Raw genomic sequence first — 25,556 nt, 5'->3', positions numbered from 1 at the left:
CTTCAAAGAATGTTGAAATCCAAAATTGGCTGCGATCAAAGAATATTAGCTTTGAAGACTCAATGCTAAGAGTACAGCTACTAAAAATTGTCAAGGAGCGCAAGCTTGAATACCAAAAATATATAGTCGATGAGATGGCAGCAGGCCAAAACAAAATTGTCCTTTGCCTGCCTTCATACCACTGCGAGCTCAATCCCATCGAGTTTATATGGGCAGATGTGAAGAATTTTGTAGCTCAGCATAATACCACGTTCAAATTTGCAGACCTCAAAGTACTTTTTGATGAGGCTTTGAAAAGAGTTACAGCGGAGAAATGGGAGAAGTGTGTTCGGCATGTGATATCTGAAGTCGAGACAAAGATGTGGAAGCTTGATAACATAATAGAGGCACAAATCGAGCCACTGATAATTCAGATTGGTGAAGATGACATTACTGATGAAGAGACAAATTCATCCAGTTGAATAATTTTGATTAATATTCCTTTTGATTTTACATAAAATAAAAATTATCAATAAAGAAATAATTACGTATCTTTTCATATAATGCTTGAGTGCGCAGTGAAAAATCCAATGAAAATCTTTTTATATTACACATATTATCTGTATTTTTCCCGTTAAACTGCAAAACTTGTGCATTTCACTCGTTATTATAAAAAAGTTTTCCTAAGTATGATATAGCATTTGCGATCAACAAGATGTTGGTTCTGAATACGGCCCTGGCCAATTCTTGGGATTTTCAATATCACGTGCGTAGGGTATGTCAATGTTTACATCCACTCTCTCTTGGATTTGAATTTGCTTTAGTACTGTGAAAAATGTGAAAATAGTGGACTGTTGAAATATACATAACTGAAAAAATATATTTATTCCATATGTACTCTTTTGGTAAACAAAATTATTTATTCCTTACATTCTTCACCTCTTATTTGATGAAATTAATATACTATAAATGTCTATTTACAATATAAACATTCTTTAGAATCTGGTTCATAACATTTTTAAAATACTACTATATATAAATTTCGTGTAAGCTGTCTCTCATAAAATTTTGCTTCAATTTATTTTTTTCAATATGAATTCTCAACCTACAATCTATTTGGCATTGAGAGAAAGTCTTAAACTCTGGTATTTAAAACGTTCACTTTACAGTAACTTAATAATCTTTGTCATCTCGAAATAGACTGTAGAAGGAGATTCAAAACTATAGTAACATTTTTATTTTCAATAACAAGAAAGAATTTGCAGTTATGACTTATACAAAAATTCATGTTTTCACTTATCACCTAATCAGTTGCTTTCATCCTCTTCTTTTATCATATCTGGTATTTTTCTTCTGGTAGTCTCCATCGTACGCTCATCCATCACTTCTGTTGAATCTTTGCCCTCAAGATCATTGTCCAGAGTATCACAAATCTCCGTATTCATTTTATTGAGTTTTGTTACAAATTTAATCACGTTATTCACGACGCTACGCTCCTGACAATTCTGAAAAATAATTTTATTACATCTGTCATGCTACTCGTTTGCAAAAACTCTTACATCTCTGATTTCGTCGCACTGGCTTAGCAATTCGTCGATTGTGATTTTGTTTTCTGGCAGGTCCAACATGAGGAGCATTTTGGAAAAAGTTGTATTCATTTTACTCCTGGATTTATTTATTATCTCATTACAGATGGACGTAGCAAGATTTGAGTGAATATGTACAGCCTAAAAAGATACAGGGAAATGCTTCAGGAAAGTTTATCGTAAAATGTGTATCACATCAATGAAATGAAATATATTGTTTTTTATTTTTTTTGGGGGAAAAAGCCTTTTGAGTTTCTCTTTCTCCTTCTTCCAACATAGCCCAGTCGAATCGACTCAGAAAGGGGTTAGCAACGCAAAAATTTCTACTAGCAATTTTCTTTCAGAATTTTCTTGTAGAAACTAAGAAGAGCTTGTTTTATCAAAATAGAATATCTGACACCGACAACTTGAATAAAACATGTTGGACCATAGTCAAAAAGTTAACAAAAAAAGGTAATTTTCCGAATAATATTTTTCTTTCCGTTGACGGTGGAGAGCCTATAAAGAATGGCGAAACAGTGGCAAATCTATTCAACAATTTTTTTAAACAAGTGCCATACGATGTAATAAACAACATTCCACAAACAAAAAAATATGATTTTGATACAGGTAATTGTGTTGATATTAATCTAATAATGAATCTCTATACATTCACAAATGTCGAATTGTACGAATTACTGATATCTCGTATGAAAAATTCAAAATCTTCTGGTTTTGATGAAATGCCAGCTTTCATTGTTAAAACTGTGTTACATCACAGTTTAACAGCAGCTAAGACTGTTTATTTTGGGGAGTATGTAGTGGTTATCTACTTCAAAATATTTTAGTTTTGCAAAAACGAGCCAAGAGATATATGTGCAAATCAAAACGTACAGACTCTTGTAGATATTACTCTTCAACACTCATGGAATTCTAACAGTGATTTCTATCTTTATAATGTGCAGTAAAGAATAAATTATTGACTTTTCATTGATATTGTTTTTTAATTATGCTTATGTATCAAGCTATTTCGCAAAAAATAGAAATAAAGTGAAATATTTATCTGTTTTTAAAAACTGTATCAACTTTCCATCATTTGTGGCATAATTTTTTTTGGTGTTTTAAATTTTTGCGAAATAAGTTGTATTTAGAATTGCAATTGTATCAGGATCCTTTTTCATGGAACCCATTCTAAGCAGAGAGGTTGCTAGTGCGATATCCAATCTGAAAAACTCTAAGTCGTTGGATGCGTACGAACTGAATAGTAAAATTGTCAAGGAAACAGCCTCATATATAATTGAACCACTTACAGTACTCTTCAACGCTTGTATTGAAAAGGGTGTATTTCCAAGTGAATTCAAAGTGACAAGAGTTGTCCCAATTTTTAAGAAAGGCGGTGATGATGAAATTGAAAACCACCGACCAATATCTATCGTTCCAATTTTTGGAAAATTGTTTGAAATCATCCTTAAAAATAGGCTTTATGAATATTTTCTGAAGTACAAGTTATTTAACCCAAATCAATTCGGATTTAGGAAATCATCCTCCACCATCAACGCAGTCAAAAAAGTAGTCGAAAATATAATAACTTGTTTTGAAAAAGGAGAACACACTATTGCTGCCTTATGTGATCTCACAAAAGCATTTGACTGTGTCTCCCATTCCATTTTATTAAAAAAACTAGAAGACTATGGCATAAGAGGAACCCCTTTATCTCTTTTTTCATCATATCTGACTAACAGATATCAATATGTATCACTTGACTCAAATAATGTATCTGATTTAGAACCAGTTACATGTGGAGTTCCTCAAGGTTCGGTTATGGGCCCTCTCTTGTTCATAATATATGTAAATGATCTCTTCTCCTACATGTCACCTCACAATTGTTTTGCTTTCGCCGATGATACCACTCTCACGACATCTGGGAAAATTGAGTCTAATTTGGTGCGCGATATAAATCAAATTCAAATGAAAGCTGACATATGGTTCAGAAAAAATAATCTCATGTTGAACGAAAACAAAACTCAACATATCATTTTTACATCTAACACCGCTTTGTTGGAAGGGCACAGTGTTAAACTTCTAGGTATACATCTCGATGATACGTTGAACTGGTTGGAGCACACTGAACAACTTAGCACTAAACTGTCCAAATACACCTTTCTTCTTCGGAAATTAAAAAATTTGATTTCTCAACAGGCGATACTGTCGGCGTACTACGCTTTTTTTCATTCTCATTTATCTTACGGGACAATTCTGTGGGGGAATAGCAGCAACGCGAATAGGATATTTATCTTGCAAAAAAAAGCGGTGAGGATCATATCTGGGGCTGGTTACTCAGACTCCTGTAAACCTCTTTTTTTATCGTTGCGAATAATGACGGTACCTTCTATTTATTTATATCAACTTTTGATAGACATTCATAAAAATAAATTAACACAGAATAGAAATTGTGATTTCCATGATTATAACACGAGAGGATGTGAATTATTAAGGCCAAGTAGATTCAGACTACAAAAATCGAAGAGGAATTCAATTGATGTTAACCTCTACAATATTTTACCTCCCCATGTCAAAGAACTAAATCAGTACATGTTCAAAATATATATAAAAGATCTCTTGATAACAAATTGTGTATACTCTACTGATGAGTATGTAGCTGTCCTATCCAATGCAACACGAACCATTGGCTAGTAATTAAAGCTGACATGTTCTAAAAAATTTGTTACTTGTGTGATGTAACTAGGCGTTTTATATTGATAACTTTATATTTTTTATATTGATAACTTTATATTTTTTATTCCACTTTGTGCATTTGACTTATCTTATTTGTATTACTATTGTACATCTAAAAGATTAATAAATTTATCTATCTATCTATCTATCCAATTGGTAATAAAAATGCTTTGGAAAGATAAGTTAGGCATAAAGCACTGACTTTGTTGAGGTTTGGCTAAATTTGAGAAATCGGCAAATGTCAAATTTACGAAAAACTTTAAAAAAACTAAATTTGTACTAGAGAGCTAAAAATTGGTATATTGGTAAAAAATGAAAAAACAATCATCTTTTCTCTTTACCGATTTTCGAAATTTCGAGCAATAACTGCTTTTCTGAACATTTTTTGGAAAAAATGTCAAATTGGACAGGGAAGAAAAATTACTTGATCGGTCATATGCATGTCATTTGGCATCATTTTTAAAGCACAACCTAATGGAGATATCAAAAGTTGCTTGAAGAGATGAACAAAAAAAATCCCATTTGATGCGGACTTTATGTGTGACACTGTATATACATGGAAGTGTTAAAATTTGCATTTTGATGAACAATGGTTTGGCATGTTCCCTTGGTCCAGCCTTAGCCATAGTTCTAACAATTTTTTTTTGATTTATTAATAACGGATGGCACGCTGAGCTTGTGCCCCATAATAAAATCCCATACACTAAGTGGCAGTGAACCATACCATAATATACAGTTTTCAGCACTTCAATTGATACTATTTCTCTGAGATTTCTAAATAAAAATTGACTTCTGGACAGCTTTTTTTGCAATTCCTGAATGTGTTCTTTCCAGTTCAGGTTGGAATCTATGTGAAATCCTAGTATTTTGACTGATGAATCATTTGCTGTATTTTTCGAGAAAGTTATTTCTTTATTTTGGGAAAGAAAGTTTTTGGCTTTTTACTACTCCATCTAATACAAAAAAATGGATGAGAGAATCTTCCAAAGAAAGGAAGGATTAATCAATTTGAAAATAAGTAACTCTATATATGTTTTTATTCAAAGATAAAATATTTGCGTTGAAGTAAGCTTCACCTCGTGACAGTGTCTCACTTGACATTCTATCGATCTCTTCTAAATTCCTGCTTCTGATTGAAAAACTTGAGTCACCTGCGTACATAAATACATCTGCGATGTCTAAGAAGGTTGGCAGATCATTCATCTAGATTATAAACAACAGTGGCCCCAGGACTGAACCCTGAGGTACACCATGTTTGATTTGTATGGTCCTGGAGGTCACATTATTGTAGGATATGTATTGTTGTCTGTCCGTAATGAATGTTTCAATGAGTCGAAGAGCTGGTCCGCGTATCCCGTATTTATGGAGCTTTTCTACTAGGATGCCATGTGAGACACTGTCGAAGGCTTTCGACAAGTCGCATAGGATTGCATGTGTATGTTCTCCTACGTCTAGATTTTTTGCTATTGAGTGAACTATCTCAGTACCAGCTTGTGAAGTTGATCTCAGCGATCGAAATCAGTATTGGTGGTCATCGAGATGTTTTCCGTTTTCCAAAAAGCTCGTTAACCGAACTTTTTATTAAAACAACGATAAAAATGAAATGAAAACAACAATAAAAATTATATTTTACTTTTTTTATCTTTTTATATATTTTTAATGGTGAGTCTTTGTATTCCAAAGCTCTGAATGTGATATCTTAAATCTACTTTGTATGTTTCTTTTTACTAGGCTTGACTATTCCAATTCAATATTTTGTCTCTTGGGAAATACATTATTATTATAGAATTCTTTGGGGGGGGGGGAGTTACAGGAAGTCTAAATTTGAGTTCCCGGAGTACCAGACCCGTTGCTCATCCACCATCTACAATTTAAGAGTTGACTTTTGTTTATCGAATTACTTGTTCATTCTCAATTTTACACGAAAAACAGTTATTACAAAAGTTGTTTAAAATGGAATTTCCTACAATTTTGTTTCTCATTAATTTTTCTGTAGGATCGTAATTTTTTGATTTATACCCCTAGAAAGTAGGTTGTAAAATCTTATCCTTATATTAACACATTCCATTTCAATTTTACTTGAAAAATTGTGATGATCAAAATTGTATAAAATAAAATTTTCCACAATTTTGGTCTATATAAATTTTTTCGTAGGATCGATATTTTTCAATTTATACGTGAGAAAAGGAGGAGGTGAAATCTAATCATTGTATTATCACGCTTATTTTCAATTTTATTAGAAAAATTATGGTAAACAGAGTCGTATAAAATAAAATTTCCTACAATTTTGGTCTCAATAAATTTTTTTGTAGTATCGATATTTTTCAATGTATATGTGAGAAAAAGAGGGGGTGAAATCTTATCATTGTATTATCACGTTTAATTTCAATTTCACAAAAAATTGTGATGAACAAAGTTATATAAAATCAAATTTATAACAATTTTGGTCCTTATCAATTTTTTCATAGGATCAATTTTTTTCAATTTATACCCGAGAAAAGAAGGGGGTAAAATCTTATCATTGTATTATCACGTTTAGTTTCAGTTTTACTAGAAAAATTATGGTGAACAGAGTTGTATGAAGAAAATTCCTATAATTTAGGTCTTTATAATTTTTTTTTCGTAGTATTGATAGTTTTCAATTTATACCAGTGAAAAGAAGTGGGTAAAACCTTATCATTGTATTATCACGTTCATTTTCAATTTTACTAGAAAAATTGTGATAAACAAAGTTGTATGAAAATAATTCCTACAATTTTGGTCGCTATCATTTTTTTTGTAGTATTGATATTTTTCAATTTATAACAGTGAAAAGGAGGGGGTGAAATCTTATAAAATTCCTTACAATTTATAGAAGATTGTAGAAACACTTACATCTGGTGAAGTTTTGCAAAGCGCTATCATAAACTTTGCGATATTTTCAACGTTTATGTCAGCCAATGGCGATATTCTTGGAGCTGCGAATATAGATTTCACCGTCATCAACACTGCTTCTATTAGTTGTTCAGTAATTTCTGTCATGAGGGGCACCTTTTCCAAAACACAGCCGATAATCTGCTTAAGTCTGTTTGCTTCGCCATCTAAAAGAAATAATAATATTATCATGGGCTCCGTCCCCCCCCTACACATAAAAGTTTATTCTCTTTATATAGTTAGAGATATTTTTCAGAGTACATTAATAGATAATTCCAGTAGGTAGCCGGTTGGGCTAGAATAGATGGTATAGATAGACCAGCTAGAATAGATAGAAATTTACATACCTGTAGCAGGATTGCACCACTTCAGAACAAGTCTGCAGATCAGAGAAGGTGATAGGATTCTTCCGCTCAGGATAAGCTGACACAAACCCAGGCAAGCCTTTTCTTGAATCTCGTATTGCTTGAAAGAAAAAGCATTCACCTACATCATACAGGTAGCAAAATACATTAATAATATTACTAATGAATTCATTATTGTCGAACCCAAATGGATATTGGCGTCAGATCATAAATATAAAAAATACAAAATAGAATATATGAAGACACAAAAAGTTTGGATAAGTCAAATGAATGATGTCACACATGTCATTAATGAAAAAATATATAAACAATAATAATGGTTCACAGTATAAACATAGATCGGACACATACAACAGGTACTTAACTACATATAGAAAATAATAAACACCTACATGTACACCTACATATACATAAAAGTCAATCAAACGTTAACAAAGGTGAAAGAAATGCAATGAAAGCAATAATCATCACAACAGTGATGATTAACAGGAAAAAGCAGCCACTAACAGTTTCTCGAGGGGTATTGTAGAAGACATAATAAGGAAGAAGAAATTTAGGTTAAGAATGAACGAAATCTCGACTTTCAAAAAGGACAAAAATCAAGATAAATACATCTCAGTTCCATACCACCAATACACGAAGAACTTTGGAAAGATTTTCAAGGAACTAGGTATGAAGGTGGTTTTTAAAACAAGTCATACACTACAGAGCCTTTTGGGAAGTCCAAAAGACAAAGTCGAGAATTCGAGAAAGTCTGGAATTTACGAAATTGAATGTAAGGACTGCGATGCAGAATATTATGGACAGACAAAAAGATCTAACGAAGTGAGATATTAGGAACACAAAGCACACTTTAAATATGGAAGACCTGAAAAATCAGCAGTCGCCCATCATATTTTGCAACAAAACCATTCCATAGACTTCAGTTCATTAAGATTAGTTAGACAAGTTAACAACAACAGGCAACTAGATGCCTATGAGAGTGTAGAAATAAGTAAACATAATAATATTATGAATAATGATAACGGATCAATACCAAATAGCATACTATATAGCTTGTTAAAATAATAGCGTTGGGTTTACTGATTACTACATAAGGACACATTGTAAAAATAAATTTAGATAAGCAATATTTTGAAATGAGTTTTTTATATAGCTGAAAATTGTTTTATATACAGCTATAACATTTGAACAGATATTGTAAAATAATAGATAAGGCAAAATTGTAAAATTATTTTAGAGTGGTATATCTGTATGGTTTACCTGTAGGGTATATCTATATAGTATAAATAGCTTTAGCTTCGCATTAGTTTCTAGTTTATTCGTCCTCTTGAAGATGATCACTTGGTGATCGAAACACGTTTGAGGTGTTAAAAATAACGATTTGGTGTTGGGAAAAAACTCCACTGATATGCATTACTACACCAAAGGTTCCAAACAGTGCATCATAAGTACATTATATGCCAGTGATTCCACACACCACATCACACATACAACCTACCACATAATATACACCATACAAAACTACAACCCACACATACATACCAAAGTCAACTCACACACACAAGTCAACTCACACACACAAGTCAACTCACACATATAACTCAACTCGCACACACAACTCAAACAGACACAACTCAACCCACACACGTCACACACAACTCACAAGTCACACACACATCACTCTCAACACACAACTCACACACACATCACTCTCAACACACAACTCACACACGTCACACACAACTCAACTCACACACACACACGCTACACACAACTCAACTCACACACGCCACACACAACTTACTGTCAACACACAACTCACACGCACATACAACTCAACTCACACATGCCACACACAACTCATACACACCACGCACAACTCATGCACACCACACACAACTCAATTCTCACACACACTACACACAACTCAACTCAATTCTCACACACAACTCATACACACCACACACAACTCAACTCATACACACCACACACAACTCAACTCACACACACACGCTACACACAACTGAACTCACACACACACACGCTACACAAAACACAACTCACACACACATACAACTCAACTCACACATGCCACACACAACTCATACACACCACGCACAACTCATGCACATTACACACAACTTAATTCTCACACACACTACACACAACTCAACTCAATTCTCACACACAACTCAACTCACACACGCCACACACAACTCAATTAGCACACAATTAATTAGCATCATCTGGCGATCATGACTAATAAAGAAGTTTCAGTCATATCCTGATGATGTTAACTTTCAAAACGCCCGCCAAAAGACAACATTTGTGTTTTGGGTGAGGGAAAAATGTTTGTGATAGAAGAATGATGTAAACAAATTCAGAGTTCCAGCAACACTTGAAATTGGAAATGAAAATAATGAAATAATAGACTCCTACGGACCTATTTGTCATATTGAGTACTGACAATACTTAAATACCTTCTAGTCTACCATATTTACCTCATCGTCCATCAAATCCACGAGGCCCTGCAAAACATCCGATAAGGAAGTCCCCCCAGCAAAAATAGCCTGCTGTCGTTCTTGCATACTCTCGGATAAATCTTCGTTTTCCGGAGCTGCCATCAACTGCGATCCGTAAATCCTCAACAGATCTACCACAGCGCCTATACATACTAGCAGGGTTTGGGTATCGCATTCATCTCCATTTTGATAGGCGAATATCTAAATTGAAATATGAAAGATTCAGAACGGCTATGAAAAAAAAAACCTGTTCAATAAGGAAGAAGGATGCTTCACTGAGATATTATCTCTGCCGCGAAACATAGACAGGTAAATAATATGAACAAGCACTATACAAAAGTTAAAGAGCTTGTTTTTTATATGTAGATAGTACGGTCAAACTGGACGGACAAACAAACAAACAACATAATTTTTCAAAAATTAAACTTTTTTTTGTTGTTGATCATTATCTCCAAAACTATCAGGAGGCCATCTCCTCGAATAAAAACGTTGGGGTCTGCCTTGAGGACAGACCCCAACTGAAGGTATAAAAATTGTATCTCACCGGCGTAGAGAAAAGATGAATTCCATTCCTAGACGTCGGTTTGTCGATGATACAACACAAAGCGTAACACCGTAGAGCCTTCACCCTGACACTGTCGTTGTCACTCATCAGTAACTCCTGGATGAAATCCTCCTTCAGAGCTTTCATTGAAGAAGTGAGATGGATCACTTTTGGACACAGCAGCATTGCAGAGGCAATGTCCAAGCACTTTATCGTCGTCAACAAGTCGGTTCTCTTTTGCACTTGACGTTGTTGCTGGGCTACTTCGACATTCTTCAAGTCTGTTAACTCAGCGGTTATTTGGGTCATCTCGTTCTTTATACGTTCCGCCTCAACAAATTTTTGTTCTCTGATAGCTTTATCTAAATCTTCTTTCAAGAGATTCAATTTCACAGTGAGTTGAGAAATCTGAGAAAAATTAAAAAAAAACTTAAAAAATTTCAGATAGTTCATGTATTTATGTACAGATTCTTATTTCATGATTTCAAACGAAGAAAAAAATAAATTTCAACATCTACAGTGTCACCGATAAAGTCCGCATCAAATGGGAAACTTTTTTATTTATCGTTTTATGTGAAATTTGATTTTGGCAGTAGATTTTGCTTAAGAAATGATGTCAAATGGCGTCTACAAAATAGGTCACGTGATTTCCTCAACCTGTCAAAATTGACATTTAAAAAAAGAAACATCGAAAAATGACATTATTCTTCAAAATATCCAAAAATATCAAAGGATAAAAACATTTTCTTTTGTAATTTTATACCCACACACCAAGTTTCAAACCCATAATGAGTATTTTATATTTTCACTATTTTTCCGCATTTCTGCTTTTTCTACTTATCAAAATTCAAGCACACCTGTACTAAATCATTTATTTTAACTAAACTCGTCACCGAATTTTTTTTTTGTAATATAATAATATTTTAAGAGCCTCTTTGATGTTAAAAACAAATTTTGAAAAATAAAAGTTGTCAAACTTGATGCAAAGTTCATCTAGTTTCAACGGGGCTTTCCAAACTATACAGTACTTGAGTTTTTTAATGAGCAAATGGCCTCACAATATGAATTAGAACAAAACGGAACATTAGGAAACAATATCTTAGAGTGTTTATTGTTTTTTTAACAAAAAATACAGTGGAATTTAATCTTAATTAAAAGGAACTGAAAATAAACATGTACCTATACCTAATAGCAAAAAAACATGAAAAAAGACTCACGACATTAAATACACTACATTTCTGTATGTCTTCCATCGCGTTCTATGCAGATAATTGTCCTTCTTGATACATCTTTTATTGAGTTGCTGATACTCACAGGGTTCATGTTTAAAATAGAGTTTCTAATAACAGTTTCTAGGTGATTCACGTCACGAAAAGGTCTTTGTTTATAAACGATTTGTTTTAAGTAACCCCACAAGAAAAAATCTAGTGGGGTTAAATCTGGCGACCTAGGCGGCCATATTTGCTCCATATTTCGCCCAATAACTTTGCCCCTAAACATTTCTAATAGTTTCTCTTTGACTTGTCTTGAACTATGAATAGGAGCCCCGTCACATTGATACCACAGACTGTGTCTTATTTCAACCAGCATATTGTCCACTATATCACTGATCTCAGTATTTAGAAATTGCAAATAATCCTGAGAAGTTGAATTGTGTCTAAAAAAGAATGGTCCCATTACCTGATTATTTAAAACACCGCACCACACATTTGTTTTAAATGAATATTGGTCCCGACATTCTATCACAAAATGAGGATTTTCCTGAGCCCACCACCTACAATTCTGGGAACTGACTACGCCGTTCGATGTGAAGGTAGCTTCGTCGGTCCATAGGATTTTGTAAGGAAATTTTCTGTTTAATTCTACTTCTCCTTGGTATCAGAGAGAGAAATCTAGTCGAACATCGAAATCTCTTTCCTTTAAGGTATTTATAAATTTGGGTTTGTAGGGTTTGAATTTATTTTTATGTAAAATTGCTCTTACGCTTTCTCTTTTAACGCCAGTTCTATCTACAATATTGGTAATACTTGATTTTCCCTGTTCGATAACATCCAGGCAGACAGCCAACTGAACCTCATCATTATTGCGTGATGGATTATGACGTTTTTTAAAAGTATTTTCAACTGAACCAGTCAGTTTAAATTTTTTTAAAATCCTACTTACAGTGGATTGCTGTACATGTCTACCAGGATGTCTTGCGTTAAAAATATCAGCCACTTGATCTTTTTCATTTGTCATATTCAAAATTCAAAAAAATGGCAATTAGACGACTTCATCAAGAGATTGTTGATTAAACTTCTGAATAGTTGTTACATGTCTGTTTTTTTGAATATGAACTTAATGTACTACTTGACAAATGAAAATGCACACCTTTATTTAATATGAAGTAATAACTTGACTCTAGGGTTTGTTTGCACGTTGATGTAACATTTGGGACTTTGTTACAATTCTGTAATGTAATTGACATAGTTACGTTTTTGTTTTATAATTTAATTATTCATTAGTGTAGAATGTCTTTAAGCTTATTTTTGTCTTTTTAATATTTTTTCTTTTTTTTATGTTCCATTTGGTATTTTATTAATAGTTCGTGGTGTATAGGACCGATAAAAAAATGAATAGGTTTATTTATTTTTAAGCAATTATAATAGTTATATTAAGGATTTTACTTGTTGGGTTCATAATTGAACTCTAATGCTTGACTGGTTTCAACAATTGAAACTTTCTTGATGTACCATTTGGGATTTTATAATAATTCTGTAGTGTACTTGACCAATAAATAAAAATAAATAAAAAATAAATCAAAAATAAAAAAATAAATAAATTATACCAAAAACTCATGGTGCAATACCAAATTACATCAAAGAGAATGAATCCTTTCATTCTTATCAAAATAAATGAAAGGATGGTTAATAACAACTGATTTACATTTTTTTCACAATTTGATAAATCAATAATTCATTTAAAAAAATTACATGTATTAATGTCTTTTTGTGTCTGAAATAATGTATTTTATTGAATTATTTATCCTTACAATAAGTTCAATTTCATGAGATTTTCGTTCAATTATTGCAAATTAATATCATTGTGGAAATAGGTTTTTATATTTAATCATGAATAAATTTATTATTACTATATTATTATTTGATTAACCAATGGCTTATTCTCTAAAATAAATAAGCACCTTTAATAAAAAAAAAACAAATTATGGGACCCTTATAAAAGAAAGAAAAAAAAATAGGAAACTAACCTTGTAGGTCTTCTCCTGTTCAGCTTCCTGGCATTTTTCTGATTCCATCGGGTACAAAATTTCTGATATGATCTCACTAACAAACTGTGTCCTCTTCTCGAAGTTTGGAATTGAACATTCCAATGTGCTAACAATAACTTCAATCGTATCAGACATTAACACTGCGTTTTCTAAAATGTTGGTCACCAGAGTATTCAGGCATTTTCTATTCGTAACCTCAGCGAAATCAAAAGTCTTTGTTATAAGAAACAGCTGTTTCAAGATGAATTGGTGTTCTAAGAATTCATAAGCTGTTACCTCTTTGGGATTATTGGTGTAATACCTGAAAATAGTTATTTAACAAAATATATAAACGAGATATGTTCAAATTTCGCGGCTACGTACATTAAATTAACGATATTTTTGTTTCAAACATATATTTACTTTCGGCTTTTCAGCATGCTTACTTTGTTGGTGAGAGGCATAAGAGTTAAAAGTGTTTTTGAACCGATCTCGTACAGTGTGGAAGTAAAAAATCTCCCCTTCTCTTTTGAAAGGTACAAGGTGTCAAGGTCGGACAAAATTTTTATAAAAAGATATCATTTCAAGTATTCGTTGATAAGAGAGACAATAGTGTTGCACCACCCGTCGCCAAGAGGGCGCTTCAATTATTTTTTCAAATAGAAAAAAGGGGTGTAAATACAGGGTGTTCCTTAATGATATGCAAATATTCAAAGGAGTAAATTTATATGAAAAAATAATAATCGAAAAATGTTCTGTTACGAAAATATGACGCTTCATGAAAAAAAAACGGAAATTAAGCAATAAAAGTTGGTATTTTAAAAAATTTTCAACTTCAACAGAGGCGTGGCTACGGAAATTAATTTCGATATTTTTATTGAATTCTATCTTACTTCAGTTCAATAATTTCTCAGACAAAACAAGAGTATTTGTTTTTTACTCAAAAACAACATATTTCAAGAAAAAACTCAAGAGGACTTCTTTGGGGCCGTTCATTGAACACGTGATGTTTTATTAGTATTTTTAACCCCCTCTTCCCATCTGTAATATGTGATGAGGATTAAGACTAACCCCCCCGCCCCACCCAAAATCACGTGTATTTTTAGTACCTACAAAAAGTCTTGAAATTTTTAGAATATTGTCTTTAAATACAGGTATAAAGTATAATCTTATTTTATTAAGGACTATGTCAAAAATGTCTCGATCGATGGGTTGCAGGATGTTTTTGACTGGCATAAATAGCGACTCACTGAAATTTGCAAAAGACGAATTTAATCAGCCCCATAACGTTTTTCATCAATACCTGTTTTGCAGAAGGTGTTTTTCCAGAGATTCTTAAACTCTCCAAAGTTATACCGATTTTTAAAAAGGGTAACAAAAATAATATCAGTAATTACCGACCCATCTCCCTAGTTCCTATTCTATCAAAATTGCTTGAATTGTCTTATAAAATCAGACTGATCAACTATTTAGAGAGAAAAAATGTACTGAACCCTAAACAACATGGATTTCGTGAGGGAAAGTCTACTATAACTGCACTTGTAGATATGATTATTCACATCACAGATGAATTTGAGAAAGGAAATGTGACACTAGCATCTTTTTTGGACCTTTCCAAAGCTTTTGATTGTGTGTCACATGAAATTCTTTTAATGACATTGGAAAGTTATGGTGTCAGAGGAAATGCTTTTTCATTCATTCAGAGTTACCTTACAGGAAGATATCAGTGTACCTCCTCAAACGGAAAGGTATCATCCAAAAGGGAAATTATATGGGGGGTTCCCCAGGGTTCAATCTTAGGTCCCATACTATTTATTATTTATGTTAATGACATAACTCATTTCTTATCGTCAAAACATGTTGAATATGCTGATGATACCACATTACTAGTTTCAATGAGAAACTATGATCAGAATATTGAATCATACACCCTCAAAAGTGCTCAGGAATATTTCACGAATGTAAGATTGTGTCTAAATAATGATAAAACAAAAACGTTACTCTTTACTCTGAATTACAACTTAACCCTGGAAGACAATTTGCCGGTAAAATTCCTGGGACTAACATTAGATTGTAAGCTGACATGGGAGGCTCACATAACCAATCTGAGAAATAAATTAGCTACCTCCATCTATCTCTTAAGAAATAACAAAGATATTGTAAATGAAAGTGTTGTTCTCACAGCCTACCACGGTCTCTTTCACAGTACCATGTCCTACGGAATTCTCTTATGGGGTGGATCGGCACATGTTGATAAAATTCTCATAATGCAAAAAAGGGCAATAAGAGTAATAACAAATTCAAAACTTGATGAAAGTTGTCGTCCACTATTCAAAAAACTAGGTATATTGACTGTGACAATCAATTCATTTATGAATGCTTACTTTTTGCCAAGAAAAACATTTCCAGTTATACTGTTCAAAATAAATATAATACCAGATATAAATCCGTTATAGTGCCGTATTTTCGCTTATCCAAGAATCTCAACTATTTCAGATTTCTGTCTATTAAATATTACAATATGATACCAAACGAGTGGAAGGAACTAGTCCTAGTTAAATTTGCTAAAAGGGTAAAAAGTTTTCTTAAAGAAAATGTGTTTTATAAAAGTGAAGAGTTCATACATTTCTTTAATGGAACATGACTAAGTAACAGTAATGTATTATAACTACGTTCTCCTACTATTTTACATAGGTTATTTTATATATATATATATATATATATTATATATATATATATATATATATATATATATATATATATAACTTTATTTTACATTTTAAATAGCTTAAAATTTGTTTCTGCAAGTACAAAATTTTCCTTTTACTATTTTTTTGACGACTGTATACAATTTTTTTAATTGTCACACAAGAGAATAAACTCTACTCTACTCTAAAAATAATATTAAAGGAACAGTGTAATCATGAAAAAAAACATATTTTACTAATACATTAACATATCCCAACCACAAATAAGCCAGTCTTTCTTCAACACAAACAACTTCTTCTTTTGTAGTATATTTTTGTTTCACATTAGCCCAAAACGACTAGTTCAACATGTTTTCCAATCACCAACATGGATATCTGAAAAATAAGTCTATCGAAACAGCTCTGGTGTATGTTAACATTGAAATCATAGAATCAACGGAAAGTAGAGATCTAGCCTGCGGGATTTTTCTAGATTTATCCAAGGCCTTCGATTGTATAGATCACAATATTTTGCTTTGCAAACTTTTCAAATACGGTATACGAGGTAATACAACTGATTCAACTCATATCTTAAAATAGAAAGCAGATAGTACAACTCAACCAGAAAAACAAAACAGTGAGATCAAAAGCCTTGACTACATCGATAGGTGTCCCTCAGGGAAGTATTCTGGGCCCAATACTATTCATTATTTTTATCAATGACATCAGCGAGGCTACAAAAAATGTAAAGTCTGCTCGCCTTATCAACTATGCTGATGACACCAATTTCCTGCTAACTGGTGACACATTACCAGATATAATCAAGAATGGACGTGACGTAATCAAACAATGCATAGAATATTTTCTTGAGAACAAGTTAATTCTAAATGAAGGAAAAACTGACTGCCTCATATTTAAAACCAACAACAGTTTAGAAAAGCCACATCACGTAACACTTGATAGTGAAAAACTTATTTGCAATACTTCAGTAAAGTTTCTGGGAATCAGCATTGATGATACTTTGAACTGGACAATTCAGATAGATAATATCTACAGTAGATTGGCTTCAGTAATATATGGGTTAAGAGAACTTAAAAAATATGTATCAGCTAAAAATTATTTTAGGAACAACTACAGAGATACATCGTCATAAATGCGAAAATAGGAAACTAATCTATCTAGTAGGTCGCTATTAGCGATAGTGACTATTAATTGGTATGACGCTGTCAGTTTGTGAATTTTCGAAATTGAATTAATACTAATTGTGTGTTGTTGTTCTGTTCTTGATTTGTTACTTTATTAATTCACTTCTATTATTATTATTATTGTTATTAAAATGCCGTACACAAATGAGGAAATGGCTGATATGCATTACGTTTACGGTCTGTCGCAGGGGAATGGGTTAGAAGCTTGTAGAAGATATGCTGTAATTTATCCTCAATGGCAACATCCTTCACATAGAATATTTGCTCGACTTCATCATCGATTACGAGAATATGGTTCATTCGACAAAAGACCGCAGGATTGTGGCTGCCATCGAGAAGTACGAACACCCCAGCTTGAGGAAGCAGTACTTAATTTGACTGAAGAACAACCTACTACCACTACTAGAAAGATTGATTTCCAGCTAAATGTTGATCATATGACGATATTTCGAATTTAAAAGGAACAACTCTTATACCCTTACCATCTGCAACTAGTACAGGCACTGTTACCGCGAGACTTTCCCAACCGTCTTGAATTTTGCAATTGGATGCTGGAAATGATTAGAAGAAATTGTGACTTTCTGAAGAAGATAGAATTCACGGACGAATGTAGTTTTTCTCGGGACAAGATTATTAATTTTCATAATTACCACATATGGGCTGATGAAAACCCTCACGCTATTATCGAAACTAACCATCAAGAACAGTTTTCTCTTAACGTGTGGCTCGGAGTTATTAGAGATGATTTAATTGGGCCTCATTTTCTACCTCCTCGATTAAATGGTTAGGCATACGTTCAATTTCTAAGAGAAGTGCATCCAGTACTGCTGGAGGAAGTTCCTTTGGGCGGTAGAAGGGATATGTTTTTTATGCATGATGGAGCTCCCGCCCATTTGAGTCGAGTAGCACGTCAGCATTTAAGTGAAACATATGCCAATCAGTGCATAGGTCGAGGAGGACCATCTGCCCGCTCGATCCCGGATCTCAATCCTCTCGATTTCTCTATTTAGAGCCATTTACAGCATTTGGTTTATCGTACTCCTGTTCGCGATGTAGAGGACTTAAGAAACCGCATCATCGATGCGTGCAGGGTAATCAGAGACTCGAGGAATATTTGAGCGAATACGTGGCACAATGCGCCGATGTCTAGACGCATGTGTAATGTCTGAAGGTAGACATATTGAACATTTACTATGATTTCTACATGTTGTGTGTTTTGTTATTAATAAATTAGTTTTGTTTATTACCCTTCAATCGTTTAATGCAGGTACTAACTACAAAATAACAATAAATCCAGTTCGCATTTATGACAATGTGTCTTTGTAGTTGATCGTAAGATAATTTTTTGCTGCGAACTGGTTCATTTTGGGCAAAAAACCCAAGAGACATTTTTTGTTTAGAATGAAACAGGCTATTGGAAATAAATTTTTAAATGTTGAACAAATAATAAGACAAAAAGTTACATTGGAAATAAATTTTAGGGGTTGCGTTTTCCACCCCTTACAACCATAGGGTAAACCAAAAAAATGACTGGCTAAGTGTCTTTTTGGTAGTACAAAACGTCAGGTTAATTTCAATATTGTAACTTTTTCAGTGCTTATGAAAAAACTGTTATAAAAATTTTATGTACCCCCTTTAAGGGGCTGTATCTTAACAAGGAATGCTCCAATGAAGTTTCTTTATATGAAAGATCCAATTTTTTTTTCGATGAGGAATCACCTCTCTAAATGTTTTACACTTATTCAGTTACACCCTGTATATCTTTGAAACAATGAAATTTCTAACTGCTCACCCAAATCTTTTCGAGAATGGGATACGCAAAATCATTTTTATGAAACAAGACATAATGAAATTCTATAACAGAATCTCCCAAAATATATGTAACATTGAGGTTGTAGGCAGGTTTCTGAGGTCTTTGAAAGAATTCCTTCTTGATCAGGAGCCCTACAGTATTCAGGAACTTTTTCAAAATGTGTAAAAATGCATGAGTTCCATTGGAATCAAATTTCTTTAGTCAAAAAATTTTAGTCAGTGTATGATGCATCTAAAATAGTGTAATGAATTTTAGTTTTTTATTAGCATTTACTACTATATATTTATTTTTTTAGGTTCCTTGTGTGATTTTTGACAGTCCATATTTCCTGAAGTGTATGTAGATTTAAGATTTTGTATTTTGTTGACGTACTTTTACAGACGTTTTCTGCCACTGTGTTCATGTAGGACTACAAATACTCTGTGAAGTAAATAAAGATATCTATCTATCTAATTCTTTCTGAGCCACAATAGTTTTTTTTTATTCTCTGCAAATAGATCTTTATTCAGATCACCTAGTTTAGACATTGTTTTAATGTAGAACGAACGTGATACACCCCCTTTGTGATATTTCGTGGTTTTTGCTAAACCCCCCTCTTCCCCTTTCAAGACTCACGTGAATAATGTACAGTCCCTTCATCCCAAATTGTACGAGCTCAAAAATGAATTTTATTTGAAAAATTCCATAGACATAAAATTTTCTCCTTTAAAAATATCGAATTCACAATTTTCTTACCCACGCCACTGGTGAAGTTGAAAATTATGTTTTATTGAAAAATATAAACTTACCACTAATTATATACAATATATAGTAATGAATAACTTCAATTTTTTTTAAACTTCAACACATAGTATTTTTGTAGCAGAACATTTTTGAAGCATAGTTTATACAGCAACCTTAAATAAAGATATTCGCATATCATTATGAAACAACACCTTGTGTATCACAATTGTTTACAAACGAAATCAAAGCACAGTGCCGTATCTGGCAGCTCCAATAATTTTGCTATGAGAAAATAAATATTTCCAAATAAAATCTTGAAATATTTACCAACTTCATACACCGTAGTTTCTGATAAACACCAGTATGGTATTAGCCAGAGAAGTAGTTGTTTTCCGGCAGGCATATACCAGAATCTACGGTGTGTGTAGTTGGGAGAGATGAATATTTCTAAATTTTATTTAGAAATATCAATTTTCTGATACGTACTGTATCTCTCTTCGATAGAGTCTTCAGAAATGGTTTGAACACCAATAATTTTGCTGACAAGTTGTAATTGCCGAAGGAATTTTGGTCAGTCATATTAGTCTCATACAGAAACAGAGAATTTAGTTTTTTTCACTCACCGTTTAATATAATTGCAGAAATAAATCAATTCTGGTATAGCTTCATCTAATTCTACGTCAAACTCTTCGTTTTGGCTTAAATATTGCACATAGATTCTCCAGTAACTGACAGTTTCCCAATCTAGATTATCTAAGGGTATTAACTTCTTATCATCCAGTCCCAGCATTCCAGTTAATTCCTTCAGTGGCCTGTCTCTGAAATTCAAAAAAAAATAACAAAACTCGAAAATTAATAGTCCCCAAAAACATTTTTCAAACCAGTTCATCAACAGGTGTGAAATGACTGGTCTATAACTGTGGTATGAGAAATTTTAGTGGTTCTGTGGTTCTAACGATATAGCAATTTATTTATATATATATATATATATATATATATATATATATATATTTTATATATATATATTATAAATATATAAGGAATAAGTATTATACTTGAATAAGTACTAAAGCTCATGGCTTCACATTTTAGTCAAGTCTTATAAGGTTGGAATTTTATCTTGTTAACTTGTATTTTTTTTTTTTGTAAATCTAATTTATCTACAAGCATTTTTTAAAAACTATATTGACAAATCTTACCCTCTATTTTAGAAATTGTATTGACATATCTAAAAACTGTGTGTTTCTTGAGACTAATAAAAATTATTATTATTATTATTATTCTGATCACTCCCATATTGATTTCAAATTAAGAGCCACTGGTAGACAGCTGTTTCAGCCTGTTGGGCATCACCAGTACTGGACAGGCCTTCCCAGATTGAAGACAAAATGTCAATAACCAAGAAAAGTACTTAATGAAAATAACTGCGTAAACGCAAGCGAGACATAAGTGGAACCACCTATTGGTGAGACCCCCAAGTGGAAGCTATCACAAATTTCTGCTACCGCAGTTGTCGATTGATTGGTCAAACCACCAACACTGACATAAAGACTTGGGTGTCACACCAATGTATAAGAAAGGCTGTAAAAAATATTTCAACATATAAAACTGTTTAATTTCTCAAAAGTATCCACAAATCATTGGAAAAATAACTTACTTGAAAATTATTCCCAAAACACACTCGAAAAGACTAGTTGTATTTTCGATATCCTCTTCGGTAGTGTCTAATCTCATAGACTTCATGAACTTGAGTATATCATTGTCATAATACTGTAACCAAGCCTTCACTAATATTGAAGTGACAAATTCCCTCACTTTCTCCGACTGATCAGAAAATCCGCAATGTAGAATGATTCGCCTTTCCGAAATCTAAAACATTCGAAAAAAATTATGCTGAAACAGACAAGTACTCTTGCACTTTTGTTCTATTCAATTGTTATAACTAACCTTCAGGGCTCCTGTGAGTTCTGAAAGTCTTTTGAATGCCGATAACCTGACATTTGGATCAACATCTCTTGTCCTGTTGATAATGTGACGAATAACGTTTGACCTAATTGCTATTTTTTCAACACACAGTAAACGAACCTGAAAAAATATATTCAATTCATTTATTACGGTAGAAATTCATCAAAGTTAGATTAGAAGGAAAGAAAATCCATTTTTTGTAATAAAAAATGCAAGCTAACAAGTAAGATTACGAAGTAAAAATGTCATTTTCTGTAATGAAATGAAAATGGAAACAAACAATGAATGAAGGAAATTATAAATAAAACTCACCAAAGATAGATTACATAGAAAAAAAAGGCAATCAAGTTTCATTTCGAAAAAAAATTGAAATTTTTTGTAATGAAATGAAACAAAAAAGGAAACGAATATTGAATGAGTGAAGTTATAAAAAAATCTCACCTAGTTAGGTTACAAAGAAAAAATTGGCATTTTTTGTCATAAACATGGAAACAAACAATAAATGAAATTATAAAAGAAACACCAAAGTTAGATTAGGAAGAAAAAATTGGCATTTTTTAAATAAAAAATGAATGCAAACAAGTAAGTTTACCAAGAAAAAATGGCATTTTTGTAATAAAAAATGGAAGTAAACAATGGATGAATGAAATTTTAAGAGAAACCTATGAAAGTTAGATTACGAAGATATTTGGCATTTTTGTAATGAAATTATAAAAAACTCACCAAATATAGATTACAGAAGAAATGTAATTTTTTCAATAAAAAATATGAAAGCAAACAATGAATGAATGGAGTTATGAAAGAAAAACCAAAGTTAGATTACCAAAATTCCTAGATCGAAGCAAAACTTGTTTGCTTCCATTTTAATTACAGGAATCGCAAATTTTTTCTTTGTAATCTAACTTAGGTGAGTCTTTTATAACTTCATTCATCCTTTCTTTGTGATCCAACTTAGGTGAGTTTCTTTCATTACTTGATTAATTCATTGTGAGTTTCTTTTTTCATTTCATTACAGAAAATGCAAATTTTTTCTTTGTGATCTAACTTTCATTTCACTGAAAATATAGGAAAAACTGTCTCATATTTACTGCTGTTAGTCAAATTAGTGAACTGGTCTTTTACATCAGGAATATTTCATTAATTTTTATTGATAGCAGTAATAAAGATAATGATAACAACAATAACAACAATAATAATAATAATGATTATACTTTTTTTTCTACAATTGACATATGAGAATATAAACCAAGGTGAGAACACTTCAAATCTGTGCAACCTATTCACAATTCAATTTTCTTAGTAATTTCCACAAAAAGCAATACATACCTTTGCAAAAATATCGGAATTCATTAAGTGTGTAAACTGGGTAATAATTTGATCATCTGGATTGGAAGGATCCTGTATACGATGTAAGGATATCACTGCTTGTTGTCTTATAGCGCTCTTTGGGTCCTAAATTGAAAATTTTCAGTACTGTGCCGAGTCATTCAAGCAGTTAAAACTTCAAACCTCTCACCTGTAATCTTATCAACAAGTTTTCCTCAAGATTATCGCACAATTCTTGGCTAACTTCTACCCCGATGAGATTATCTAAAATTTTGTTTATCAATTGGCAAGCTCTGAGTCGTACGATATCTTTGTTTGATCCAGAACACTAAAAATGATGAAATGGATGAAACATTTTTGGAAAAACTCACTTGCGGGAAATGAATAAACTTTCAAAAGAGTATGCTAAGTCAGAACAGTAATCCAATTAAAATAAACGGTGTATTACAAAATTACAATTTATTTTCCAACATTTTATGCTCTGTAATTCTTTGGGAAGAAGTTCTTTCTATTTGGCCAATATAAAGTTTTGGGCAAGAGAAACAAGTCAACTTATATACTCCTGATCTATCCGGCACTGAAGTTTTGTCTTTATTGTTTTTGATAAATTTGCTTAAATTATCATTTGTTCTGTGAGCCGCATCCTTAGACACCTCAGAAACATTGAAAATGAAAATAATGTGAATCATGTCATAAATACCTTTGTTCTGACAGTCAGGAAAATAATGATTAAATTCACTTTTTAAGTTTTTCAAATGACTGGTAATATTAACAATTAACTTACATGATGCGAGGAGTTGAACTTTTGTCAAAGTAAAAGTATGGGTTATGAATGCTTCCATTTGTTAACATTGTGAGAACTTTCTTGAATGGTGAATAGTTTAAGGGAGTTTGGTACATGAAATCACCCACAAAAATTCAGTGAAGATTCAATATGTTTGGTGAGGCTCTGCCTTCTGCCATTACTTTTTTATGAAAGCTATAACCTTTGGTGTCATCACAGGTTGATGTAGAACGTATCAGCAAATTGTAAAGCATTCATGTTCAAGCAACAATTAGCAATACTCAAAAGAATGTTCCTTCAATAATTATAAATAAGCTACCAACTGTACTCAGTTTAAGTCAACCAATGATGATACCAAAAGTCAATCGAGAATGCCTCTGGTGTACAAGTTTTTGTTAAAATATATTCTATGTAGGCAGCCTCATAAATATGATTCAACATAATTTGGTTTATAATTAACTTACTATCAATAAAAATGAAATGATTTCAGTCAGTAAAGGGTGCTCAACATAATCCTCTGTTTCATCTTCGCATTTCACCTGTTTAGGCTTCAATAAAAAACAAAATTTACCGAAAAAAATTATCAGTTTTTCAATAAACTTGCCACCCTTTTCTATAGTTAACATAACTGTCAGGATTTCTTTCATATCGCTGAAAAATTCTTCGTGGTTTGACTGAAAAAATGTTTGTTTACTTTTCATGTTGGTTCAAATAAATGTTAATCTCTTACTTCTTCATATAAATTCCTCAGGAGGATGGAATTTTTGTGGTGAACTGCAGCAGTGCGTTGAGAACTACTGAAAAGGTCAATCATGTCTTTTTTGGTACCATTTTTCATGATTGTATTCTTTGAAAAACACATAGCCCTGTAGAAAAATAACCGTTACTTAACCAAATTCAAATTTTAAAGTGTCAGTCGTCAGTTGTTTGTTTTGATGTGAATGTAGGCTCAAACCAATGCACATCTACCTCAGAGACATCTACTCATTGTATTATGACGAAAGGTTAGTTCAGTTAGTATACAGTATACAAAGTTTGAGTTTGAAAAATTGACATTTGAGAAAATTTTCAAGTCGAGTAGAATCAGTAAAAATATTTTCTGAAATATTCTCAGCCGAATGCATATGCATCGATATACACAAGAATATGGATAGATTTCCAACCAACTCCCAATTTCAC

At 32.4% G+C, this 25,556-nt stretch overlaps 1 protein-coding gene across 1 annotated transcript; it reads right to left on the bottom strand.

Moving 5' to 3' along the window:
- Nucleotides 1-845: 845 nt before the first annotated feature.
- On the bottom strand, nt 846-25,306 carry Cap-G (Chromosome associated protein G). The gene is made up of 14 exons (XM_023167309.2): nt 25,108-25,306; nt 24,842-25,051; nt 23,784-23,921; nt 23,594-23,719; nt 22,250-22,387; nt 21,960-22,171; nt 20,926-21,120; nt 13,875-14,196; nt 10,628-11,035; nt 10,063-10,284; nt 7,541-7,658; nt 7,155-7,360; nt 1,539-1,706; nt 846-1,484 (listed from the first exon to the last, which is right to left on the bottom strand). The coding sequence occupies exons 1-14, from the start codon at nt 25,237-25,239 to the stop codon at nt 1,287-1,289; spliced, it is 2,793 nt and encodes a 930-aa protein (XP_023023077.2). The 5' UTR covers nt 25,240-25,306; the 3' UTR covers nt 846-1,286.
- Nucleotides 25,307-25,556: the final 250 nt, after the last annotated feature.

Source organism: Leptinotarsa decemlineata, unplaced genomic scaffold (assembly GCF_025532065.1).
Source record: "Leptinotarsa decemlineata unplaced genomic scaffold, Ldec_3_MD MMD2_P_RNA_scaffold_2, whole genome shotgun sequence".
Taxonomy (NCBI): Eukaryota; Metazoa; Arthropoda; class Insecta; order Coleoptera; family Chrysomelidae; genus Leptinotarsa; species Leptinotarsa decemlineata.
This window is presented reverse-complemented; position numbering and strand designations above follow the sequence as displayed.